The 19,433-nt window shown below is 49.5% G+C and overlaps 1 protein-coding gene across 7 annotated transcripts in view; it reads right to left on the bottom strand.

The window, feature by feature from the left end:
* LOC144934194 (rap guanine nucleotide exchange factor 2-like) overlaps nt 1-19,433 on the bottom strand; it is a 231,928-nt gene that overhangs the window by 161,030 nt on the left and 51,465 nt on the right. For all 7 annotated transcript variants that reach the window (XM_078859767.1, XM_078859765.1, XM_078859770.1 and 4 more), the window contains exon 2: nt 8,711-8,781. In XM_078859767.1, coding sequence (XP_078715893.1) covers nt 8,711-8,781 — 71 coding nt within the window. The remainder of the gene's footprint in view (nt 1-8,710; nt 8,782-19,433) is intronic.

Genomic DNA, 19,433 nt, shown 5'->3' with positions numbered 1-19,433 from the left:
ATGGAGAGAGACCACGTGAAGTGGCCAGCATGAGCCACTTTGCTAAAATTAAATGGCGTATAAAAAATAACCGTTCAACAATTTAGTGTTTAAAGACCAATCCAAGGAAGGTTTTTTTTTTTAATGAACCTGTTGTGTCACACAACGAAAGAGGAGAACCGTCGGTGTGTTTTGATAAGGATGGCATAACGGAGGGGTAGAGAGGTGACACACACACGGCCGGGGCTAGGGTGTCACGTTTTAATTGCGTGTTGACGTTGGCAATCGAGCGCCGAGCGACGACGACGCCGTGTGAGGGTCGCGGCGCTGGGGACCGGGGATGGCGCTGCGCGAGCCGCGGGGCGGCCCAGCGGCCAGGGACGTCGCCGCCGGCGGCGCCGGGAGCGCAGCCGGGAGCGCAGCCAACGCAAACACGAGAGACGACGCCAATTTCCGCTTTGAAACTCAACAGTGATCATTTTTCCAGAGGAAACCGGTTCTCCGACGCGTGTAAACCCCAGGTAAAAAAAAAATACGACTACGGTTTTATTGCTCTGGCATTCAATTTCCACCGATTATCGAAAATAAAATACCTTTTGTAAAACAAAGCCTGAAGGGTCTGGGTGTTTGCATTTGTTGGCTATCCTGAGCTAATAGTGGAAAATTTGACATTGTTATGGCGAGGACCAGTCCCTCCAAAGGACGAAACCACTGTTCGCTTCCCACCAATGGTACCAACCTGGGAGCGATGGTGGTGGGCTGAGTGAATCCCATCTCAGACGTGAACTCAAATTGATCACTGGGGTCCTGCCGTACATCGGAATATTTAGCTTTATTTAACTGTATAATGAAACTACTGCGACAATATCGCGATATCTATATATATAAAAAGGGAAATTTGTGAATGTGTGTCTGTTCGAAATGTTTAGCATACATGCAACAAACTTGAAATTGGGCATGTGGGTAGCTTCCAGACTGTACACAATGCAAAAAGTATAAAAATAGACTTTTGTAAAAAAAGATTGGGGGGCGCAATAATGGATATATTTTGCACGCAAGTGAGCGGTGACATCACATCTGTGATGTCACCCGCATGCGGCAGCGTCACGCAGTATGCCTGCTGACGTCACGCATCCCCCCCACCCTCCGCGAAGGCCGTGCATTAATCCAAGACAAGAATCCAAGTCCCGGGCGAAGCCGGGTAGTAAAGCCACTCGGGTATATAGACATACAGTTTCAGTCCGTTCATCCAGCAGTTGATTTATCAATTCGGTTTTGCTAAATGTATACGATAAAGAAGACTAAACTACAACTAAATAATGTTTTGTATTTTACTGAGTAAGGCCCAGAGCTATTTAGCTCTCTTTCAATAACAACCTGGCCACAAAAGAAAGCTAAACAAAGTGGCTTAACATGTGGACATTTATAGCAGCCAAATACGAAAAAAAGAGATTCCTAAATGTGGAGTGAAAAGCCGGAGGACCCGGAGAAATATCCATGGGACCACGGGGAGAACAGGCAAACTCCAAATATACAGGTGTCACGGTCGGGATCGAACCCACGACCTTCTGCATACCAGGCAAAGTAGTAAGCATCTCACCACCATGGCGCCCCTATCAATCAAACACACTCGCACACCATTTCCAACTGTTATGGCGAGAGTGGATTCCACACGAAGCGGCGGTGTGAAACACTCGAGTATTAATCCACAGCTTGGACTGGGTGTGATATTCATTGAACAAATCCTTACCATGCAATTTACAGACTTAGAATGTTTGCGTACGGGTCATCGCGCGTTTGCGAGACGTGCGTGAGTTGCCACCCTGGGACATCCCTGCAAGCGAGTCGTCCCATCTCAAGATTACGTTCCAGGTGGGATAGTCATATATTGAATCCTGCGGCGCAGGAGACGGGCCGGGTGGCGGAGATCCAGGGCCCTACGCCTCGATGCGCACAACTCCGTGGGGAAGACCCCGCACTTGCTGGCCAAGCCATCGCGCTGTGCAGACCACCACCAGCACCCGGTTAACCCTGATTAAGCACGGCCACGCTGCGCCCGATACTCTACGGGTAACGGTGAGATTTTACACTTTTTAATGCACAGTTGCAATGTTTAATAGACCATTTAATGCGGGCACATGAACGGTCCTCGCGGTGTGCACGGGCGCTGCAGCGGCAATGCAGCGTGCTTTACAAAAGGGAGCCGGCATGGGGGTGAAAGATGTGCAGAGGGCGAGGAGGCAGCGTGATAGCGTTTGTTGGGCTGTGGGAGCACGTGACAAGTGACTACGCTCCCGCCGCAATAAAACACGTTTTCAAAAATATTTACAAAGCCGTGCCTTGACGTGCAAATTATGCTACTCATAAAAGTAATAAGGCGCGCTGACGTTCACGCAATCATAAACCTAATAAAATAACCAAAACATTGAGTACGTGCATACATAAATTGGCAAGAAGCCAGTCTAATTAAGAATAAATTAGCTACGAGGACGATGTAATTGTTGGCCGAGCCCGAGTGACTTATATATGTTCCGTGCCCTCCGCACGTTCGCTACGCGGACACGTAGGCCGCAACGCCTCACGACGACGGCAGGGAGCGCTCCGACCGCCTTTGCACACAAAGCGCTGCTGCCCGCACGTTTTGTGGCACCCTCCCCACCACCACCCCCTCCAGCTGTGTTCCCCGGACATTGGGCACCCACACAATAGCGTAGGTCAGTATTCGGCCATCTCTACGGAGCCAATGTACAAACAATACGCGCCCAGGTCATCTCTAAATTCATTCAGGCGACAGTCGGCGTGTCGGTTTAATGGACGTTTCTGAACTTCGTGTGGGGATTACGGTACGTGCTTTGCAGGGATAAACAGGTGCAGGCGCACGATATTGAACGACGTGAGGCCGCCGTGAGATGAAGGTCTCTTGTTCGAGGGAGACCGAAGAGCACTGGGTGTAGAGAGCGACTGGGACGGAGCGACGTTGGCTGTGTGACCGACAAGTGGCCGTGCATTGGGCGCAAACATCCCGCATGGCGTGCCACAGGTGGCGAGACGATGTTAACTCCCTCGCCTGGTATGCAGGACGTCGTGGGTTCGATCCGGACCCTTGACGCCTGCTGTATATTTGGAGTTTGCGTGTTCTCCCCGTGGTCGCGTGGATTTTTCTCCGGATGTTCCGGTTTTTCCCTCCACATTTAGAAAAATGCTTTTAGAGTACTGTATTTGGCCGCTGTACATTTCCACGTGATAAGCCACTTCGTTGAGCTTTCATTTGAGGCCAGATCACTTCTCAAAAAGAGCTATAAGGCTCAGTGGGCCTTACCTGGTGAGATAAAAAAAAAGTTTGGTAAAGTTTAGTTTAGCATGCAGCAAGCAGCGTGGGTGAAGCAATGAAGCTCGGTGGTGCATGATGGGACATGCATCACGTGTGGAGCGAGCGTCGTTCCGCGACATGAGCGTCTTGCGTCACTCGGCAGACCCTGAGCAACAACAACACATCCAGGGAGGAACCGGGCCATGAGCGTGCATGGCCGCGGGCAGAAGCAGGTCGGCAACACGGCCACACTTTACACACGGAGCACGGTGCCGCACGACTGCGATTCAGAGGTGTGGAGGCAAGGGTTGGCGGGTCACGCAGATCCATGAGACTCCAAAACCCGCTGGGCGACGAGTGCAGAAAGGGCATTTTTCGAATTCATCTTTGCCAATTTGTCAAATATTCTCACGTCCGCTTTGGGAGTTTTCTCAAAAGGCTCTGGCTTCAAGACTCCACAAAAAGTAAGGGGCCACATGTGACAGAGGGAGGTCCTCTTAATAGGCCCAAAACTCAGTGAGGCTCTTCTGGATGAATAAACGACTTACCAACCAAGTCTCACTTCTGCAGACGTCTATCAAAGCGATCGCCATTCACTCTCATTGATATCCAGGTGACCTCCACGGTACCCTGCTGCATTTCTTCCCAACGCATAAACGCAGTGAATATAAAGCACAATTAAAATACCATCAAACGAAGCATTCCCATTATCTTTCAGAGATTTCCAATCCAATTCTAATTAGGGTCAGGGTTATTGCAATGGAAAAACATGCAGTGGAATGCCATAGAGACTGTTTAAGTAGACTTCACTTAGAGTGAATGACAGCCTCTTTAATAGCGGCATTGGTAATGTGATTGCGTTGCAACTCTAGGTTCGGTGTTACTTGACTGTCTGCAATTCACCCTCGGTATAGATCAAGAAGGGAGGCTGCTGTTGGCGTTCACTGAAGTTTGTTTAAGATATCTCAAGAGTAAATCTTTGCATATGTTAAACACGTAACTTGACAACGCACTGCGCTCCGTGCGTGTCACGGGGATTATTTGACCATACTTCAGAGTGATGTATGATTTCTCAACTGATCACTGGGACAGTGGTAATCTCCTGTTAACAGCCCTGAGCCAGTGATGAAAATCCCATATTCCTATGGCGGGGGTGAGTCTATGAGGGTGGCAAGGTGGCGAGATGTTAACTACCTCGCCTCGTATATAGGAGGTTGTGGGTTCGATGCCCCAGTTTGGAGTTTGCATGTTCTCCTCGTGATCGCGTAGATTTTTCTCAAGGCCCTCCGGTTTTTTCCTCCACATTTACATGCGTTCAGAGTATTTGCCTGCTATAAATTTACACGTGCTAAGCTACTTCGTTGAGCTATCATTTGTGGCCAGGTTCGCTTCTTAAAAATAGAGCTATATAGCTCAGTGGGCCTTACCTGGTAAAATAAAAATAGTTTATCGTTTTTATTTTTTCCATAGGACAACCACAGTTGGCTTCCCAACCCCCAGTGAAGATTGGAACTTGCAACCTTTCAAATTGCGAGCCGCTCGTTAAACCGCCAGGCCACGTGGCTGGTCTCGGGGTCAATAATTATCATTGCAACGTCAACTTATACGCCACTTGATGTGCACGCACACGATGTTCCCCTATGTAACGTCACAACGTCAGGGGAAGAACTGTCAGCATCCACTAAGCCCAGAGTGGCTGGCCTATTCTCCTTTTCAATTTACGCAACACACCAGCTACTCAATTCAAGGCCACAGCGTGGCGCAGATCAGGCCCAGACACCAAATATCGTCAGCGTCGCGCATGGCTGGGAATGAAATCCGGATCACTGGCATTTGAATGTTGGGCACAAATTGAGCACACCAACTCGCTACACTCAATCCACTCTCGTGCCAGAGGTGCACAAGGTTTTAATGACGGCAACTGGTGTCAACAGAATGAATGCATGATCAGGAAGTAATAACAAAACAGGCAATTAAGTTATAAATTAATGTGCGCATGGTGGAGAACAGGAGACATAAGCACAGACAGGATTTCAACCAGCAGTTGATTGACGTCTGATGATGGTTCCTTCGATGTGAAAAACCTCAAAATTGTGGATAGGCTGTTGACTGGAGACCGTGCGTATGCGGCATGAAAATTTGAGAAAAAACGAAAAGCCAAATTTTCTCTGCTGTGCAGTCAATGTGAGTCGGGTGGGCAGGGCTCCAGGTGACAGCTGCTATTGTCTCGAGGCTCAGAGGATGGAGCCGCTTGTAATTGGACGATTAAATGAGCACCAAATCCCAAAAGCAATCTCCGTTCACTCAAGCCCATGAGACGCCTGTCACTTATGCCCCAGCGCAGGTGGCTGTGCGCGTGCGCGCTACTGCACAAGCACACGGAGCGCACACCTCAAGGCAACCTGTGGTAGCTCCCACAGGCGAGGCGTTATGCATGCAATGTGCACAGCCAATTCGAAGAAAGGCTTAGCTTGTCGTTTTGATGGAAGTCACGTGCACTTTCCCAACTGTCTACCCTAACTAATATTCAACGCAAATCAGTCGATGTGATTGACGATTCAAAGCTCACTAGTCCACTCCTGTCACTCACTCACTGGCAGTCAGTTGCCTCCACATCACTCTTCTATCGCTACTACCATGTTTACTGTTCCCATAAACTGTACACACTGATTCCTTCTCTCATGCTGAGTACTCTGTTTACCAGTCAGATTGTTTAGTCTCGTCCCTACTGTGTTCAACCACCACAATGCTGGTCACAACAAACTCACCCACCCACTTACCCATCCACTAACTCACCCAGTCACCCGCTGACTCACCCACTCACCCACTCATTCACGATACTGCAGGTCGAAACATTTCTCTTTCAGCTTCTTTCCTCACACCGCTCGAATTCGAAATTCCCTCCCATGGTCTCTTTTCCCTAGCTTTTATAATAACCTTGGCTCAATTAATAAAAACGTGTTAACTCGTTAACAACTTTGATGGCGCTGCTTGTAACGGACCATTTGACGTCTTGGGCTATTGGGCCTGTGCTTGGCATGTGTTTAAACAACAACAACAAAAAACCCTACCTAGGTGTGCTCTGTTACCCCGAGTGGCGAATCGGAACAATCCTGTGGACGCCGACAAACAAACTCCCACGTAGCCTTGTTGACAGGGCACGGCGGGAGCGCAATTACCACTCGTTGCAGAGTTTCAGCATTTGAATCTGCAGCCGCCCTGATTAATACGGCGAGCGTGTTAACCGTAAAATAAATACTCCGTGCCTTTCTGATTCAGAGTGGCCGGTAAATATGCCGTGAGGTCAATCACAAGAAGAGGCCACCGTGTGCTGGGCGTGATGGTCCAACTTTGCAAAATGTAAAAAAAATTGTTGCAAATTTCTAAATTTGAAAATTCATAGCAATCATCACCCCCTACTGAGAAAACTTCATGAGAATAATAAAACTTAAAATTAAACTGTCTGATGAATTACTTTCCTGAAATTAACACTTGAAAATAAAGATTTAAAAGGACTTTGACCGAGACAGATGATCTCATAAGGTTCAAAGAAACGTATGTGGAGATGTAATGTGAAGGGAATGTAATAACACACGGATGGATTCCATGAGATGCAAATCGAGTTTAAACGAAAAACCGGCGTGGAGGGAACAGCTGTGTGAAACCACGAGCAGCAGTCGTGATTGAGCCTGGGGAGGTCTCCTCCTTCACTGCCTCAACGCCCATCCATCAGAATTAATGCAACAACGCTCCTCGGCGCACGGGAAGAGGCGGTGATCAATTACCCGAACACGTGACTGAGCGTTCTCTCTCTACCAGGGCCGTGACTGGAAGAGGCCCACGGTGGAGCACAAGCCGAACGAGAGAGACGCATGGGGTCCCCGCTGTGGTCCGGGCCAGTGCCGACAGGCTCACACCTGCACGGCCCCCCCACACTGGACCACGCGCCGGGAGGCGGGTGCCGCCTTCACTCCCGAGCGGAGTTCGTCTTCTTAGTGGAGTTAAAGCGACATTTAATGTACGTGTGTTGAACTTATTTCGTGCCGTGCTTAGCCAACCGTGCTCATCGGAGGTGCGCGGGAAGGACAAAAAGCTAAACACAACGAGCAGTTTTAAATAAATCTAGATTTAAAAGTGCATAGCTCCAGTGGTTTCCTATATCGGAAGAGCGTTCCAGACGGTTGCCTAAGCGCATCTGAAAACGCGCGAAGCAGTGACCGTCTTTGTTCGATTAATGCATCAGAATGCTCCTTATATATGTCTGTATATCGCTCCGACTCACCGTCATCATAAAGCTTCGACCGTAGTCTATCCACTGCGGAATAAAGGCATCCGCAAGCCATCGCCGTCTCTCACGGCATGGCTGTGCAATGTAACAGTCCACCGGACGCCTGCACGCGAGCTGATTTATCGCTCCGTCTTCTCGCTCGACGCCCACTGGGACGCGTTCCATCCCTTGGCTGACGCTCCGTCATGATTCCTCGTCGTCGTCCATCGTCCCTTTGAGCGACGGGTCCTGCCCGAGCCCACCGACTTTTCTTAATCGTCCTGAATTTTATGCCACCACCAACCCATTTGTTGCTCTTCCAATCCCTCAATGCAATTCCAAGCTTCCATCTTTCCTGCTTCTCCTTTGTGCACTTTTCATTTTGTTTGGTTAGCGACCGTGTTTCTGAATCAGACATCACAGCAGGAAGTGCGCGCGCCGCATATCTTTCCTTTATTTGTCACTCGTGCAATTTCCAGATCGGGGCCACGGTAATGAATACAGATGCAAGGCACCGACAAAAAAGCCTCAAAACAACCGAGGACGGCTATGTCTCGCAATGGGAAGAACCACGACGCTTGGTTGACGTGAGACTTTGGGGATGAGTTGCAGGGATGGACGGTTGAGTTTTAACCGGAGACCGATAAACACCCTAAACCAGAAACCAACGCAGCTGCAGAGATACAGGGAGGCAAATGCAAAGACGATAGATAGACAGTGAGGGTTGATGGATCACACAAATTCCCTACCCTGTAGGTGTCTAGGTCACCATCTCCTGGCTTGCCAGGGTATGGTGGCAGTACAGCAAGTGGGTAATAACGTCTACCTGTTTACATCGATGTGGGGATCGAGTGTTGCCCCGAGCCACCGCCCCCCCCTCACACGGATGTGTTTTCTCCGGGCACTCCAGTGTCCTCCCACACATTTAAACACTCACGATAGGAGTTGGCCAAATATCCCGATACAGGAGCACGGATCTTGGACAATTGTTGGCACCGGTCCTGGATGCCTTCCCGCTTTGTCTGTGGCTTCTTGCACCCCTGGTCATTCTCTCTCCCCGTCTATCTGAGAGTGAATGAAAACTACGCGTGTTACACACGAAAAAAAAATCTAAATTCTAAATATTACAAGAGAACACGGTCAGCCTCGCTCACCTTAGTTGAGGCTCCCGCAGATTGGATAGCGCCTCCATCCCGTGCAGGTAAGAGTATATTATCTCCAGCTCCTGAGGGCAAAGAAAATTACCACGATTAAATATTCAGCTTGCAATAACATCGCTCCGGCATGTACGCACATATGCAATATTACACACATACACAGCTCAGCAGCGCAGTGAACTATATTCATCATCACGATTCATGGACGGATAGCCCTTAGGTGTCCACTGCACATTTCATCATTTGTTTCCGCTTTCCTCTGTCTTGTGCCAATATGCTCAAAGTCGTGCGCATCTTTCTACCACCAATCTCTCACGTCGTCATCAAGCCATTCTCTGTTAAAGTGTTCCTCTCTTTCCCGTTCTATATTATTTCCTCATCGGTTCTATATTAATATATTTCTCATCGATAATTAGTTAAAGTGATTCCCTTCTCAAACGAGCATTGAGGCATTGGTGCTCATTTCCCGTTCACAGCCCTGAGGCCAGCCGTGAAAATTCCACGATCATACGGTGGGAGCGAGTCAATCCATAGGGAAATACCAAAGCACAACATCTGCAGTAGGAGGGACATTTAAGTCCATGTGATGTCGTTCCAAGGGCTGGGCAGCTGTGTTCCGGTGTTACAAGCCAACATCCCTCATTAAAATTGGCTATAGCAAAATGAGCGGCTAGCTGTACCTCAGTGGGCTCTCACTTGGCTCCAATGAAAGGAAATGTGAATTTCCACTGGACGTGACATTAGTTGGCCTGTGTACCACAAAAGCTGTTTGTGCGACCGACAAAGTGAAGACTGGAGACAATTTTCAATTCACAAAATAAATATGGCTCTCATCGGCATCATACGCAAGCACCACCCATCTCCGATTAGCACGGTTGGCTATGTAGGGTGCAAAAGAAGTTCAGCAGACATACAAAGACAAATATTCCACGTATAGCCTGACCAGACTGTTGGGGAAAGTGCTGTTAGCAAGCACCTATGAAGGCCAGCACGACACACGAGGGAGTGGGTGGCCAACGCCACGCCCGGCTGCCTTTGTCTCCCCAGTGGCGATGTTTCCACATTTCACCAGGTACTCGTTTGAGGCTGAGTTGACCTAGGGGAGGTCCATCACCAGTTCAGACAATCGTCAATGGCGTTGGCCCTGAGCGGGAATCGAACTCGACTTGCCGGGTTCGTAGCGCGAGCGCGCTTCCCGCTACACTACCGCTCCCCCACACACAAAGATCCCTCCAGGCACAAGGGCACACATCTGCGCACGCACAGTGCACGTGCTCGTGTGCGCGTGTGTGCGCAGCACAACAAGGCACGCGCAAAAACAGCCCTGCGCCACCGCTCCCTCTGCTGGCTCCTGCAAACGCTCTGCGACATTCGGATACGGGCCCCCCCCCCAACCATCTCACGGGACGGTGCAGCGCCCGCCACAGCTACCAATCGCACCCAGCCCCCCTGCCCTCATGTACGCATTCCCATGGCAACCAACAACTGGGGGAAAGGGCCTGGGGAAATGACTGGCGAGACGACGGGAGGGAAGAAATAAAATAAATTTAAAATGTGAGAAAGAACAACTGGTGCAGAGAGACAGAGATAGGGAGGGAGGGCTGTTGCGTGTGTGGGTGGTGATGCGCCTATCTATGCAAAGCGCATGCCACGGAGTGAAAATGCGCCTCGGCTCTCCTCGCACCAGCACGCAGGGCGGGGGTGGCGCTGGGGCACGGTGCTTTTAAGCGACGCTACGCCAACGCACCGTCCGGGCGGGCCACGCGATGGCCGGAATGTCGCGACGCTGCCGCCCCATGCTGTGGCACGCGTGCCCGGTGAATGCGAGCCCGGTGAGCGCCGTCCGGGCCGCGCGCTCGCCAAAAATGAAACGGCGGACCGACGCGCGAGTGATTAAAGGTGTCCTGCTACCGCATGACTCTCTTGCTGTTGCGATGAAAAGGTGCAAAAAATAAAACGCGTCTGCAAGGCTAATGCGGTGGAAGTTGCTGAAAATGACGCGAAACTGGGGGTGATCTCCCCATCACCTTAGGCAGACCGTGTGACAACCGTTAAGATGTTCACGTGGGATCAAGACTTAAAAGAGCTAAATAGCTCAATGGGCCTTACCTGTTAAAATAAAACAAAACTAGTTAGTGTTAGTGAGTACAAGGTGGCCTTGTAGCTTTGTGGTCAGAGCACTGATACAGCCGCCACCAAGATGCTGCCTCCAGGTAGCAACCTGTGACAGACTTCGCCTCATTTGGTGATGTCGACAGCACAATTGGAATGAAATGGGGCGGGGGGGGGGGGAATAAAAACGTATTTTAAAAAGTCTCACAATTGCCTGACATTGAACGTAGCCATTCCACAAATAATGATGACACCGAAGGCCTGGGCATTCTGACCGCTGCATCGCCCCACTGGCCTAGACACTGCAGTGCTACCGGGTCGGACCGCTGGCGGCGTGCAGTGTCATCTCCAAGCGCTCTCTGTGGCACTGAACACGAATTACGCTCATGCGCTGACATAAAAGTGTTGCTATCGTTTCATCGGATCCTCAGGCTTGGCTCTCGGAGCCTGAAGGATGCCACCTGAACGTAGAGGCACAGACGGAACAAAAGTGACATGTGCACGCGCAAACGCAAGCAGAGAGGCTAAACCGTACTTCTGTGGGAGCCTGTGGTTGATGAAGGCTGCAGCGTTTGGACTTTGCAAATGCGGCACTGCGTTTTTCTGCCGCTTTGCAATATGAGAAAACCCATTTACTGGTACATACGGGAAAGAGAGGGAGACTGATACTGGTAGGAACCTCCTGGTTACACCAGCCCACAGGGGATTATTGTGTCTGTACATCCGTCGTGCACCCAAAAATGGGAGGGGTGGGGCTGGGTGGAGAAGGGAGGGTGGGGAGGGGTTGGGTGGGGAGGGTGGGGAGAGGCTGGGTGGAAGGTGGGAGTGGTGGGGCTGGGTGGGGAGGGGCTGGTCACCCCGTGGTGCCCTTATAAAACTCAATGTTTAACCTACTCACGCCGGCTTGTGCCCGCCCGCACAGTCGGCCATATTTGCGGAATACACCACACCGCCGTTGACCCTGGCCATTGACCGAGCAACCCAACGTTCCTACCAGCTCCCTCCGCAGGAATGTGTTAAAAGCACAATGAGGTAGTGCCATACATGTTCATAAATAAACACATTACACGTAGGCAAACATGCACCGACACCAATTGCTAAGTGATGCTGCAGCATTTGCTGTGGTGCACATGCACAATTAACAAAAAACGCAACACATTCGTCAACAACACTATGGCCTTAAAATAAAATATATAAAATAGGTAACGTTTAGGGAAATTACCCTTCATTATGTGACGAGAGAAAGGCCAGAGAAATAAAGGTTATTAAGAGTTGGAGGCTGCACTTTACACCAGGTGGCCTGGTGGGAATTTAAATGTAAAAATGTTTTTTGACGACCAGCGTTTTAAGTTAGTCGTTGACGAATGTGTTGAGCTTTCAGGCAACTGATCAAACCATTTACCAAAAAGCTTCCTGATGAACCAGTGCACGATACCATAGAGTAAACCACGGTGATCTGCGCTCCTTCAACGGAGGAGGAGAAACAGCAAAAACGACACAAACTCTCTCTCCTTAAGCCCTCTCGACGAGGCGAGCAGACCCCGACAGAGGCCTTTAGCTCCTGAACATATTACCACGTGCAAGAAAAGAGTAGCGCACATGCTGAATACAAACGGAGGAGAACACAAGCAACTGTACACAAAATTCACCAGCATTCAGATATGCCTCATCAATGCTCTTGCTGGACATGCCAAGTGCTACAACAGCGTGCTACCATGTCAACTACTTACCATGACCTACGGTTTGCCATCCAGTCATTAAATCTGAAGACTGCGGTTTCTACATCGTGATACAAATACTTGGTACCGTGAGCGACGTTCAAATATGTATCCGTGCACAACCCGGATACATAATATCCACACGCACTGGCACGTACAGCAATCAGCACGGCCTTAACTAGAAACACATGACCACTCTGCGATACATCTCTTCGGGCCTGCAAGGGTAAGCCAGAGTGCTGCCGTTCGCTCCGAGCGTAGAATGTCACGTGCTATTTATGTACATTCTTTCAACGCCTCGCGAGTCCCACAGGAAACATTAATATATTTAGAGGACAGGGTAAGGGAGTGTGGAGGGGAGCCTGGCTTAGTGCAGCATAGGATCAACCCAACGCAGGGATCAAGATGCCCCTTCGGGTTCTTCATACCCCTTGGCGATATTCAACATGGACACGGGAGCCATTAAGCCGTCACAAAGCATGATGGTTATGCCGTGGTACGAGGGTTCCATCCTGTCCGGTTTGACCTAGACGGTCTGGGAATTAGCGTCTGTGATCGGGTAACAGGAATTGATTTGTGCCAAGATTTGGTACCGGTATTTTGTATAAGCCTGTTACAGTAAGCTGTGCAGTTCTGATAAGACCTAGACCGACTGAGAAATATGTATGGGTTTTGATCTACAAGTTGGAAGGGTGGCGCACCATAGGTTGTGCAGTGAATGGGACACGAGGATGGAAAACTGGCAAACCCACTCTGCACAATCATAAAAAAACTAGACACAATTTTTCTTATTTCACCAGGTAAAGCCCACTGAGCTATATAGCTCTTTTTCAGAAGCGACCTGCAGTGGATTATCGTGTGGAAAGTTATAGCAGCCAAATACTCTAAACGCATGTTTCTAAATGTGGAGGGAAAAACCGGACGACCTAGAGATAAATCCACGCGACCACGGGGAGTGCACGCAAACTCCAAATAAACAGGTGTCAGGGTTGGCATTGAACGCACGACCTCCTGTATGCCAGGCGAGGCAGTTAAGATCTCGTCAAATAAATAAGCAACAACCACATGCCAGCAACTCACACTAACATATACAAATCACAACTATGATCTTAGCTCCACAAGGCTACCTATGTCTACCAATCAGACAATGAGCAATGCCTTTGTAGTTAGATTGTGTTTATTAGCGATCAGAAGCATTCAACCTTGAGCTCTACTACTTTCACCGCCTTGCACAGTTAGGCCAAGGCTTTGGTCTAAAGCCAAACCAAGTATTCAAACCAAAAAGCTCCCGCTGCCTCAAGGCCATCTCTCCACCCCATCAATGGACGGTCTCGCCATTAAATGCGTGCTTAGGAAATGCACAGCACCATCCACCCTCTAATGCCAACCGAGGGTCTTCTCCTGGCCAGACACCCCGAGGGAGTGCTCTCTCATTACTTGCTCTCAACGGCAGTTGCCCGTTTACTGCAGCCACGTGGCCCGTGGCTGTCCCCCCTTGACTGCCTCCACCCACATGGGAGCCCAGCACAGAAATTGGTGGGCAGGGCCGACCCAAGGAAAGCGAAACACCTGATTGGGTACGCTGAGGTCAACATTCCGCAGGCTGGCTTCATGTATCATGCAGATAGCCAAGCCTCTTCTTAACTTTCCTGGAGTGGTCTTTGATTAGACATGAAGTCATCCCAACGGAATCCCATTCGGCGTACACACAGAGACTTGGGTACAAGTCACTGCTATTTCCAGTCATTGTTTATCGGAGCTATCCACACAATGGCTGATTCTTCTGACACGTGATGTTGTTAGGTTCACTTTGCAGCAGATGGTGACATTACGTAACTCTTTGCAGGCATTGCCAGATGTAGAAAATGAACAGGAAACTTTATGAATACCCCCAATACAATCAGGAAATGTACAGAATTAGTACAATTCGCCCGTGTGCACACGTGCTTGCACGCATGACTGTGTTAAAACTGTGCGTCAAAAACCACATGTCCTTTTTGGCTGTTACCATACCCTCTCTTTTCTATGCTCGCACAGACTCTCTTAAAGGAATATTTGTTTTGGCTTGAAACATTCACACAAGTCTGTTAATACGCCACGCTGGCAATGGATATACTTGCAGGAGGATTTGCGGTTGGTCATTACAGTGGCAATCAGATCAGGAGAGCCCTTGATATAAAAAAGGACGATAAACGGTGCACCACTGATGAGCTTGTGGAAGCCACTATAACAGCAGGAGGCCGAACAGTGACAACCACAGCAACACGCAGAACATATGGGGGAACTGAATGCAGCTAATTGGGGCACTGGGTGCTCAGTTGGGTACAATTACCCACAACACATGGGTCCAACCCATAACCTCCTTTGACTGAGCTTTTTCTACTGCATTTTGCCTAAGGAGGGGCACCCCGCGCCTGGCACAACGGTAACATCATCACCCCCACCGCGTATGGAACGGCGGCTTTCATTGCAAACCGTTGCCTGTGCGTGTCTCGCTCTTTGTGACAGCCGCCACTCTTCGACAAGGACATCTGGGACGAGAGATTTGTTTTTCCCGGCACAACAGACCCTCGCACCGTTTCGCATTGGGCGCTGTTCGCTGCCTCGCTGGGTCTGGGCTCGGTGGCCGAACCTGCATGGAGAACTCCGGGAACTCGCCACCTAGTGCCCTGCAGCCTCCTCCAATGGCCCCCGAACCCGTTGCGTTAGCAGAGGCTGGGATTCAATGGCCCTCAACCCGTTGCGTTAGCAGAGGCTTGGACTCAACGGCCCTCAACCCGTTGGGTTAGCAGAGGCTTGGACTCAACGGCCCTCAACCCGTTGGGTTAGCAGAGGTTTAGACTCAACGGCCCTCAACCCGTTGGGTTAGCAGAGGCTTGGACTCAACGGCCCCCAACCCATTGGGTTAGCAGAGGTTTGGACTCAACGGCCCCCAACCCATTGGGTTAGCAGAGGTTAGGACTCAACGGCCCTCAACCCGTTGGGTTAGCAGAGGCTTGGACTCAACGGCCCTCAACCCGTTGGGTTAGCAGAGGTTTAGACACAACGGCCCCCAACCCATTGGGTTAGCAGAGGCTTGGACTCAACGGCCCCCAACCCATTGGGTTAGCAGAGGTTTAGACACAACGGCCCCCAACCCATTGGGTTAGCAGAGGCTTGGACTCAACGGCCCTCAACCCGTTGCTTTAGCGGAGGCTTGGATTCAACGGCCCACAACTCGGTGGGTTAGCAGAGGCTTGGACTCAACGCCCTTGGCGGTCATCTATACCCATGTTGAGTCACCTCCGTGGACGTGCGCGTGCAATCGGGCTGCGAGCAACGCAGGTTGGGATGGCTGGTTGAGGCAAAAAGTCTTGCGCTCATCTCTGAACCCAAACACGGCACACCGAGGGCACGGGAGGGCACTGCAGCCTCCGTGACGTCAAGAGCGCGCGTGCGCCATCACGCTGATGCAACCGTGTTCCAGCGAGAGGTCACAAGTCAAAACAAAACGAGGTCTCCGGGTAAATGAGCCGTAACTGTACATACAGTGGGAGTGAGGGCTGATGTCTACGATTGTCCATTCCCCCATTGTTGGCAAAGCTGCGTAGAAATGAGAGCCGTTCATTACCCAAGCCATAGATGTTGAAATTGAAAACAATATATAGCACACGATAAAACTTGAACATTAAGTCACCGTGTATAATGGAGCAGCAAAAAAAGCAATACTTTTACTCCGAGCAAATTAACATTACTTTCCCACCATGAAGGCCCATAATATTATAATACGTTGCCGTAATCTGAAAACATTCAAGTAATGATGAAGGCTGGAGCGAGTGTTCTGCTCTGTGTTTAAGGGTGGCCAGGCGTAGGTGCATCCTTCTGCAAATGACAGCACTTTCCGCATGCAATTAAACATAATGGTTCCAGAATATGTATATGCTGACGACAGTGCAAATAGAAAATGCCGTTATTAGCCAAGCACCTCACAATGCACGCTCAAAATGCATTTTCACCTTGTTCTGTGCTAATGGGATTATGTTGCTGAATATGATTTTAAGAGCTAAACACTTCTTTTACAGTTATACCACCAGCAGGCCAGCGACAGGGTCAGCAATAGTGGAGGACTAGCGCCTGCTATTCGGCGAGCCAGATCACAGACGCCGAAAAACGTAAGTGCCACCCTTGAAGCCCTTTCGAGAATGGAGAGAACTCACTTTTAGTTCACACACGATGCACGCAACTCAACGTCAATATGAGCACCATACTTTGTGGGTTACTACTGCACTGAATGTTAAAAGCATTCGGTGAATTTTCTCTGGTAAATAATAATTAAGGGGTACAACCCCTTTGGATCGCTGGACCGGTATTCGTGCCGACACAATAGCGTCCAGCTGCGCGTGCTGCTGTGGAATGTAAAGGCGGCCGCCGCTCGCCTCTTTCAGCAAATGCATTTGTGTCCACAAACAAAGCTCAGCTCGGGGATTCGGAAATTCAAGCCCACCCACAATATCCTTGACGACGTTCTACTTTGTGCACTGCCACTACCGCCACCCTGAACATCTACTTCAACGATGCAGAAGCTACGCTCCTTTAGGCTTTCTCTTATTAGCGGAGAGCGTTCGCAGTGGCCACGTACAAAGTAGTGGTGCTTGCAGTAATCCTATCGCCGCTCTGGGCAGCCAACACAAGCACGATAAGGTCCCGGCGCCTGCCTGGCCTGGCTTATCTGCGGCACACAGTCCCGGGCCCTGCCACTGTGCACAAAGCGCTCTCGTCAAACCTTCACTCCGTCCCCTTCGGAAAGAATTCAGGCCGAGGGATGAGTTTAATGGCCCGCCTAATTGAATGCCGAGAGATTAACAACACAGCAACTTGTTATTCCGGTAGGTGTTGCAATGTCTCCGCAAAACACCACGGAGGGCAAAAATGGGTCAGAGAAGGCACACGCCATCTGCACACAGGGTGAATATGCAGCATGCTCGATAGAAATACCTTGAACTTTATTCTGCTTGGTGCAGATGCATAAATGCAGCCAGGTGGCGCTGTGATTAAAGCGCTTTACACACAATCGGGAGGTTGCAAGTTCAAATTCAGCCGAAAGGTGGTCTCATCACAACTTCCCACAGGGTCAATAACACTCGTATTACTTTGCAGGATGTCAACCAGGGGTTCTTCTATACAGAGAGTAAGACCCCCACCATGAGAACATGGAATTTGCACCTATGCAAAACGAGCGACTCCAGTGGAGCGTATCCATACACTGTACATTTTCTACGAAGAAAGTGACGATCACGTAGAGCGAGCGCCAATTAATCAAGGTCCGCAAATGCATCTACGTATGTATGTTGAACTTCTTTCACACCGTACGTAACCAACCGTGGTAATTGGAGTAGCGGGGAAAGGACAACAAACTAAAACACGAAAAGCAGTTCTGAAGAAATGAGTTTTCAATCTAGATAAAAAAATGCATCGTTCCAGTGACTTCTTAATATGGGAAGTGTGTTCCAGACAGCCGCAGAAGTGCATCTGGTGAGAGGCACCTTGGTGTTCCTAATGTTTTAAATTAGATCTGGGAATCCCATGAAAACTATGACCCCATTCCAACAAATAATAAACCCTCAATGACACTCATCACAACGCATCGCAAGGCTCCTGCATACGGTGCGAGTTGGTTTCTTTAGCCAGGTCCCGGGCTACGATGCCACCCACGATATCAAGAGCAGAGCAGGCTGTGAACGAAGCCTAGTAGCAAGCCCACATCGACAGCAGGCTGCATGGCGACAGAGCAAAAACAGAATCGCACAGCCATTACAGTGCAATGTGTCACAAACACAAACAGATGGAGTGGGCAATTACCCCTTTAGAAATGAAAAATCGTGATAGAAAAAGCCAAAAACTCCATTACCAGCACATCTATTACACCGAGTTTCTTACATGGAAGAGATTGATTTTTTTTCTTTAATCAACGTACGTGGACAGAGGTCAATGCTTTTACCACGAGAAAACACGACTTTATTAATTGACATTTATGAGGACATGTAAATCGTGAGTAAAAAATCCATCTAAAATCTTTGTCCAATTTATAGATTTATTTATATTTTTTGCTATCACGTGTGCATCAAAGTTAACCATTTCTCGAATGAGCATTGGGGTGTTGCTTATCTCCCATTTTCAGCCCTGAGCCAGTGGAGGAAATTTCACATTCCTATGGCAGGGATGACTTTTTCCATCGGACAACCACTGTTGAGACTTCCACACAAAAGCGGTACTCATTTTATTGATCCCTGAGGGGCCAATGGGCTGAGTCAACCCCCCAACCAGGACACTAACTCGCAACCTTCCGATTGCGAGCCACTCGCTCTCCACCGAGCCACCCAGCCGGCTTGCGTAGAAACACTCCGGAGTTAGACAAAGATAAACACCTTCACGGTGTGCGGGCCAGGGCCCTCTCGCTGCGGATACACCACCACTGAGAGTCACCAGACGTTCTGGGGTTAGAGGGCAAACCCGAAAGAGTCAGGAGAGTTCAGGTGGTAAGGGCTCCACAGAGGGAAAATTAAGGCCCGTGCCAAATCCACAAGCCAGGATCCTTCTCCCCCTTGGTCGTCTGGCTTACAGTCATGGGCTGGGTGTTTTGGAAGGTGATGTTATGCACATAACGATCCAGCGATTAAAATAGTTAATGCTCACGATGGACGCATTGGATCACGTGTCTATGAATCCAGTATAATACTTTTACCACGAATGTTGTTGCCATTTAGATAATGATATAGGAGTGTTTGTCAGTGGTGAAACTTAGAGACGCTACCCCTTCTCTTGGTATTGTAAATTTATCATTTAATTGCATAATGCTGCATTGGCAACAGTATGCAAACTAGAGGTGGGACAAAGTCATTGTTATGCAAGTC

Source organism: Lampetra fluviatilis, chromosome 9 (assembly GCF_964198595.1).
Source record: "Lampetra fluviatilis chromosome 9, kcLamFluv1.1, whole genome shotgun sequence".
Classification (NCBI taxonomy): Eukaryota; Metazoa; Chordata; class Hyperoartia; order Petromyzontiformes; family Petromyzontidae; genus Lampetra; species Lampetra fluviatilis.
Note: the sequence above shows the minus strand (reverse complement) of the source record. Positions and strands in the feature narration are given on the sequence as shown.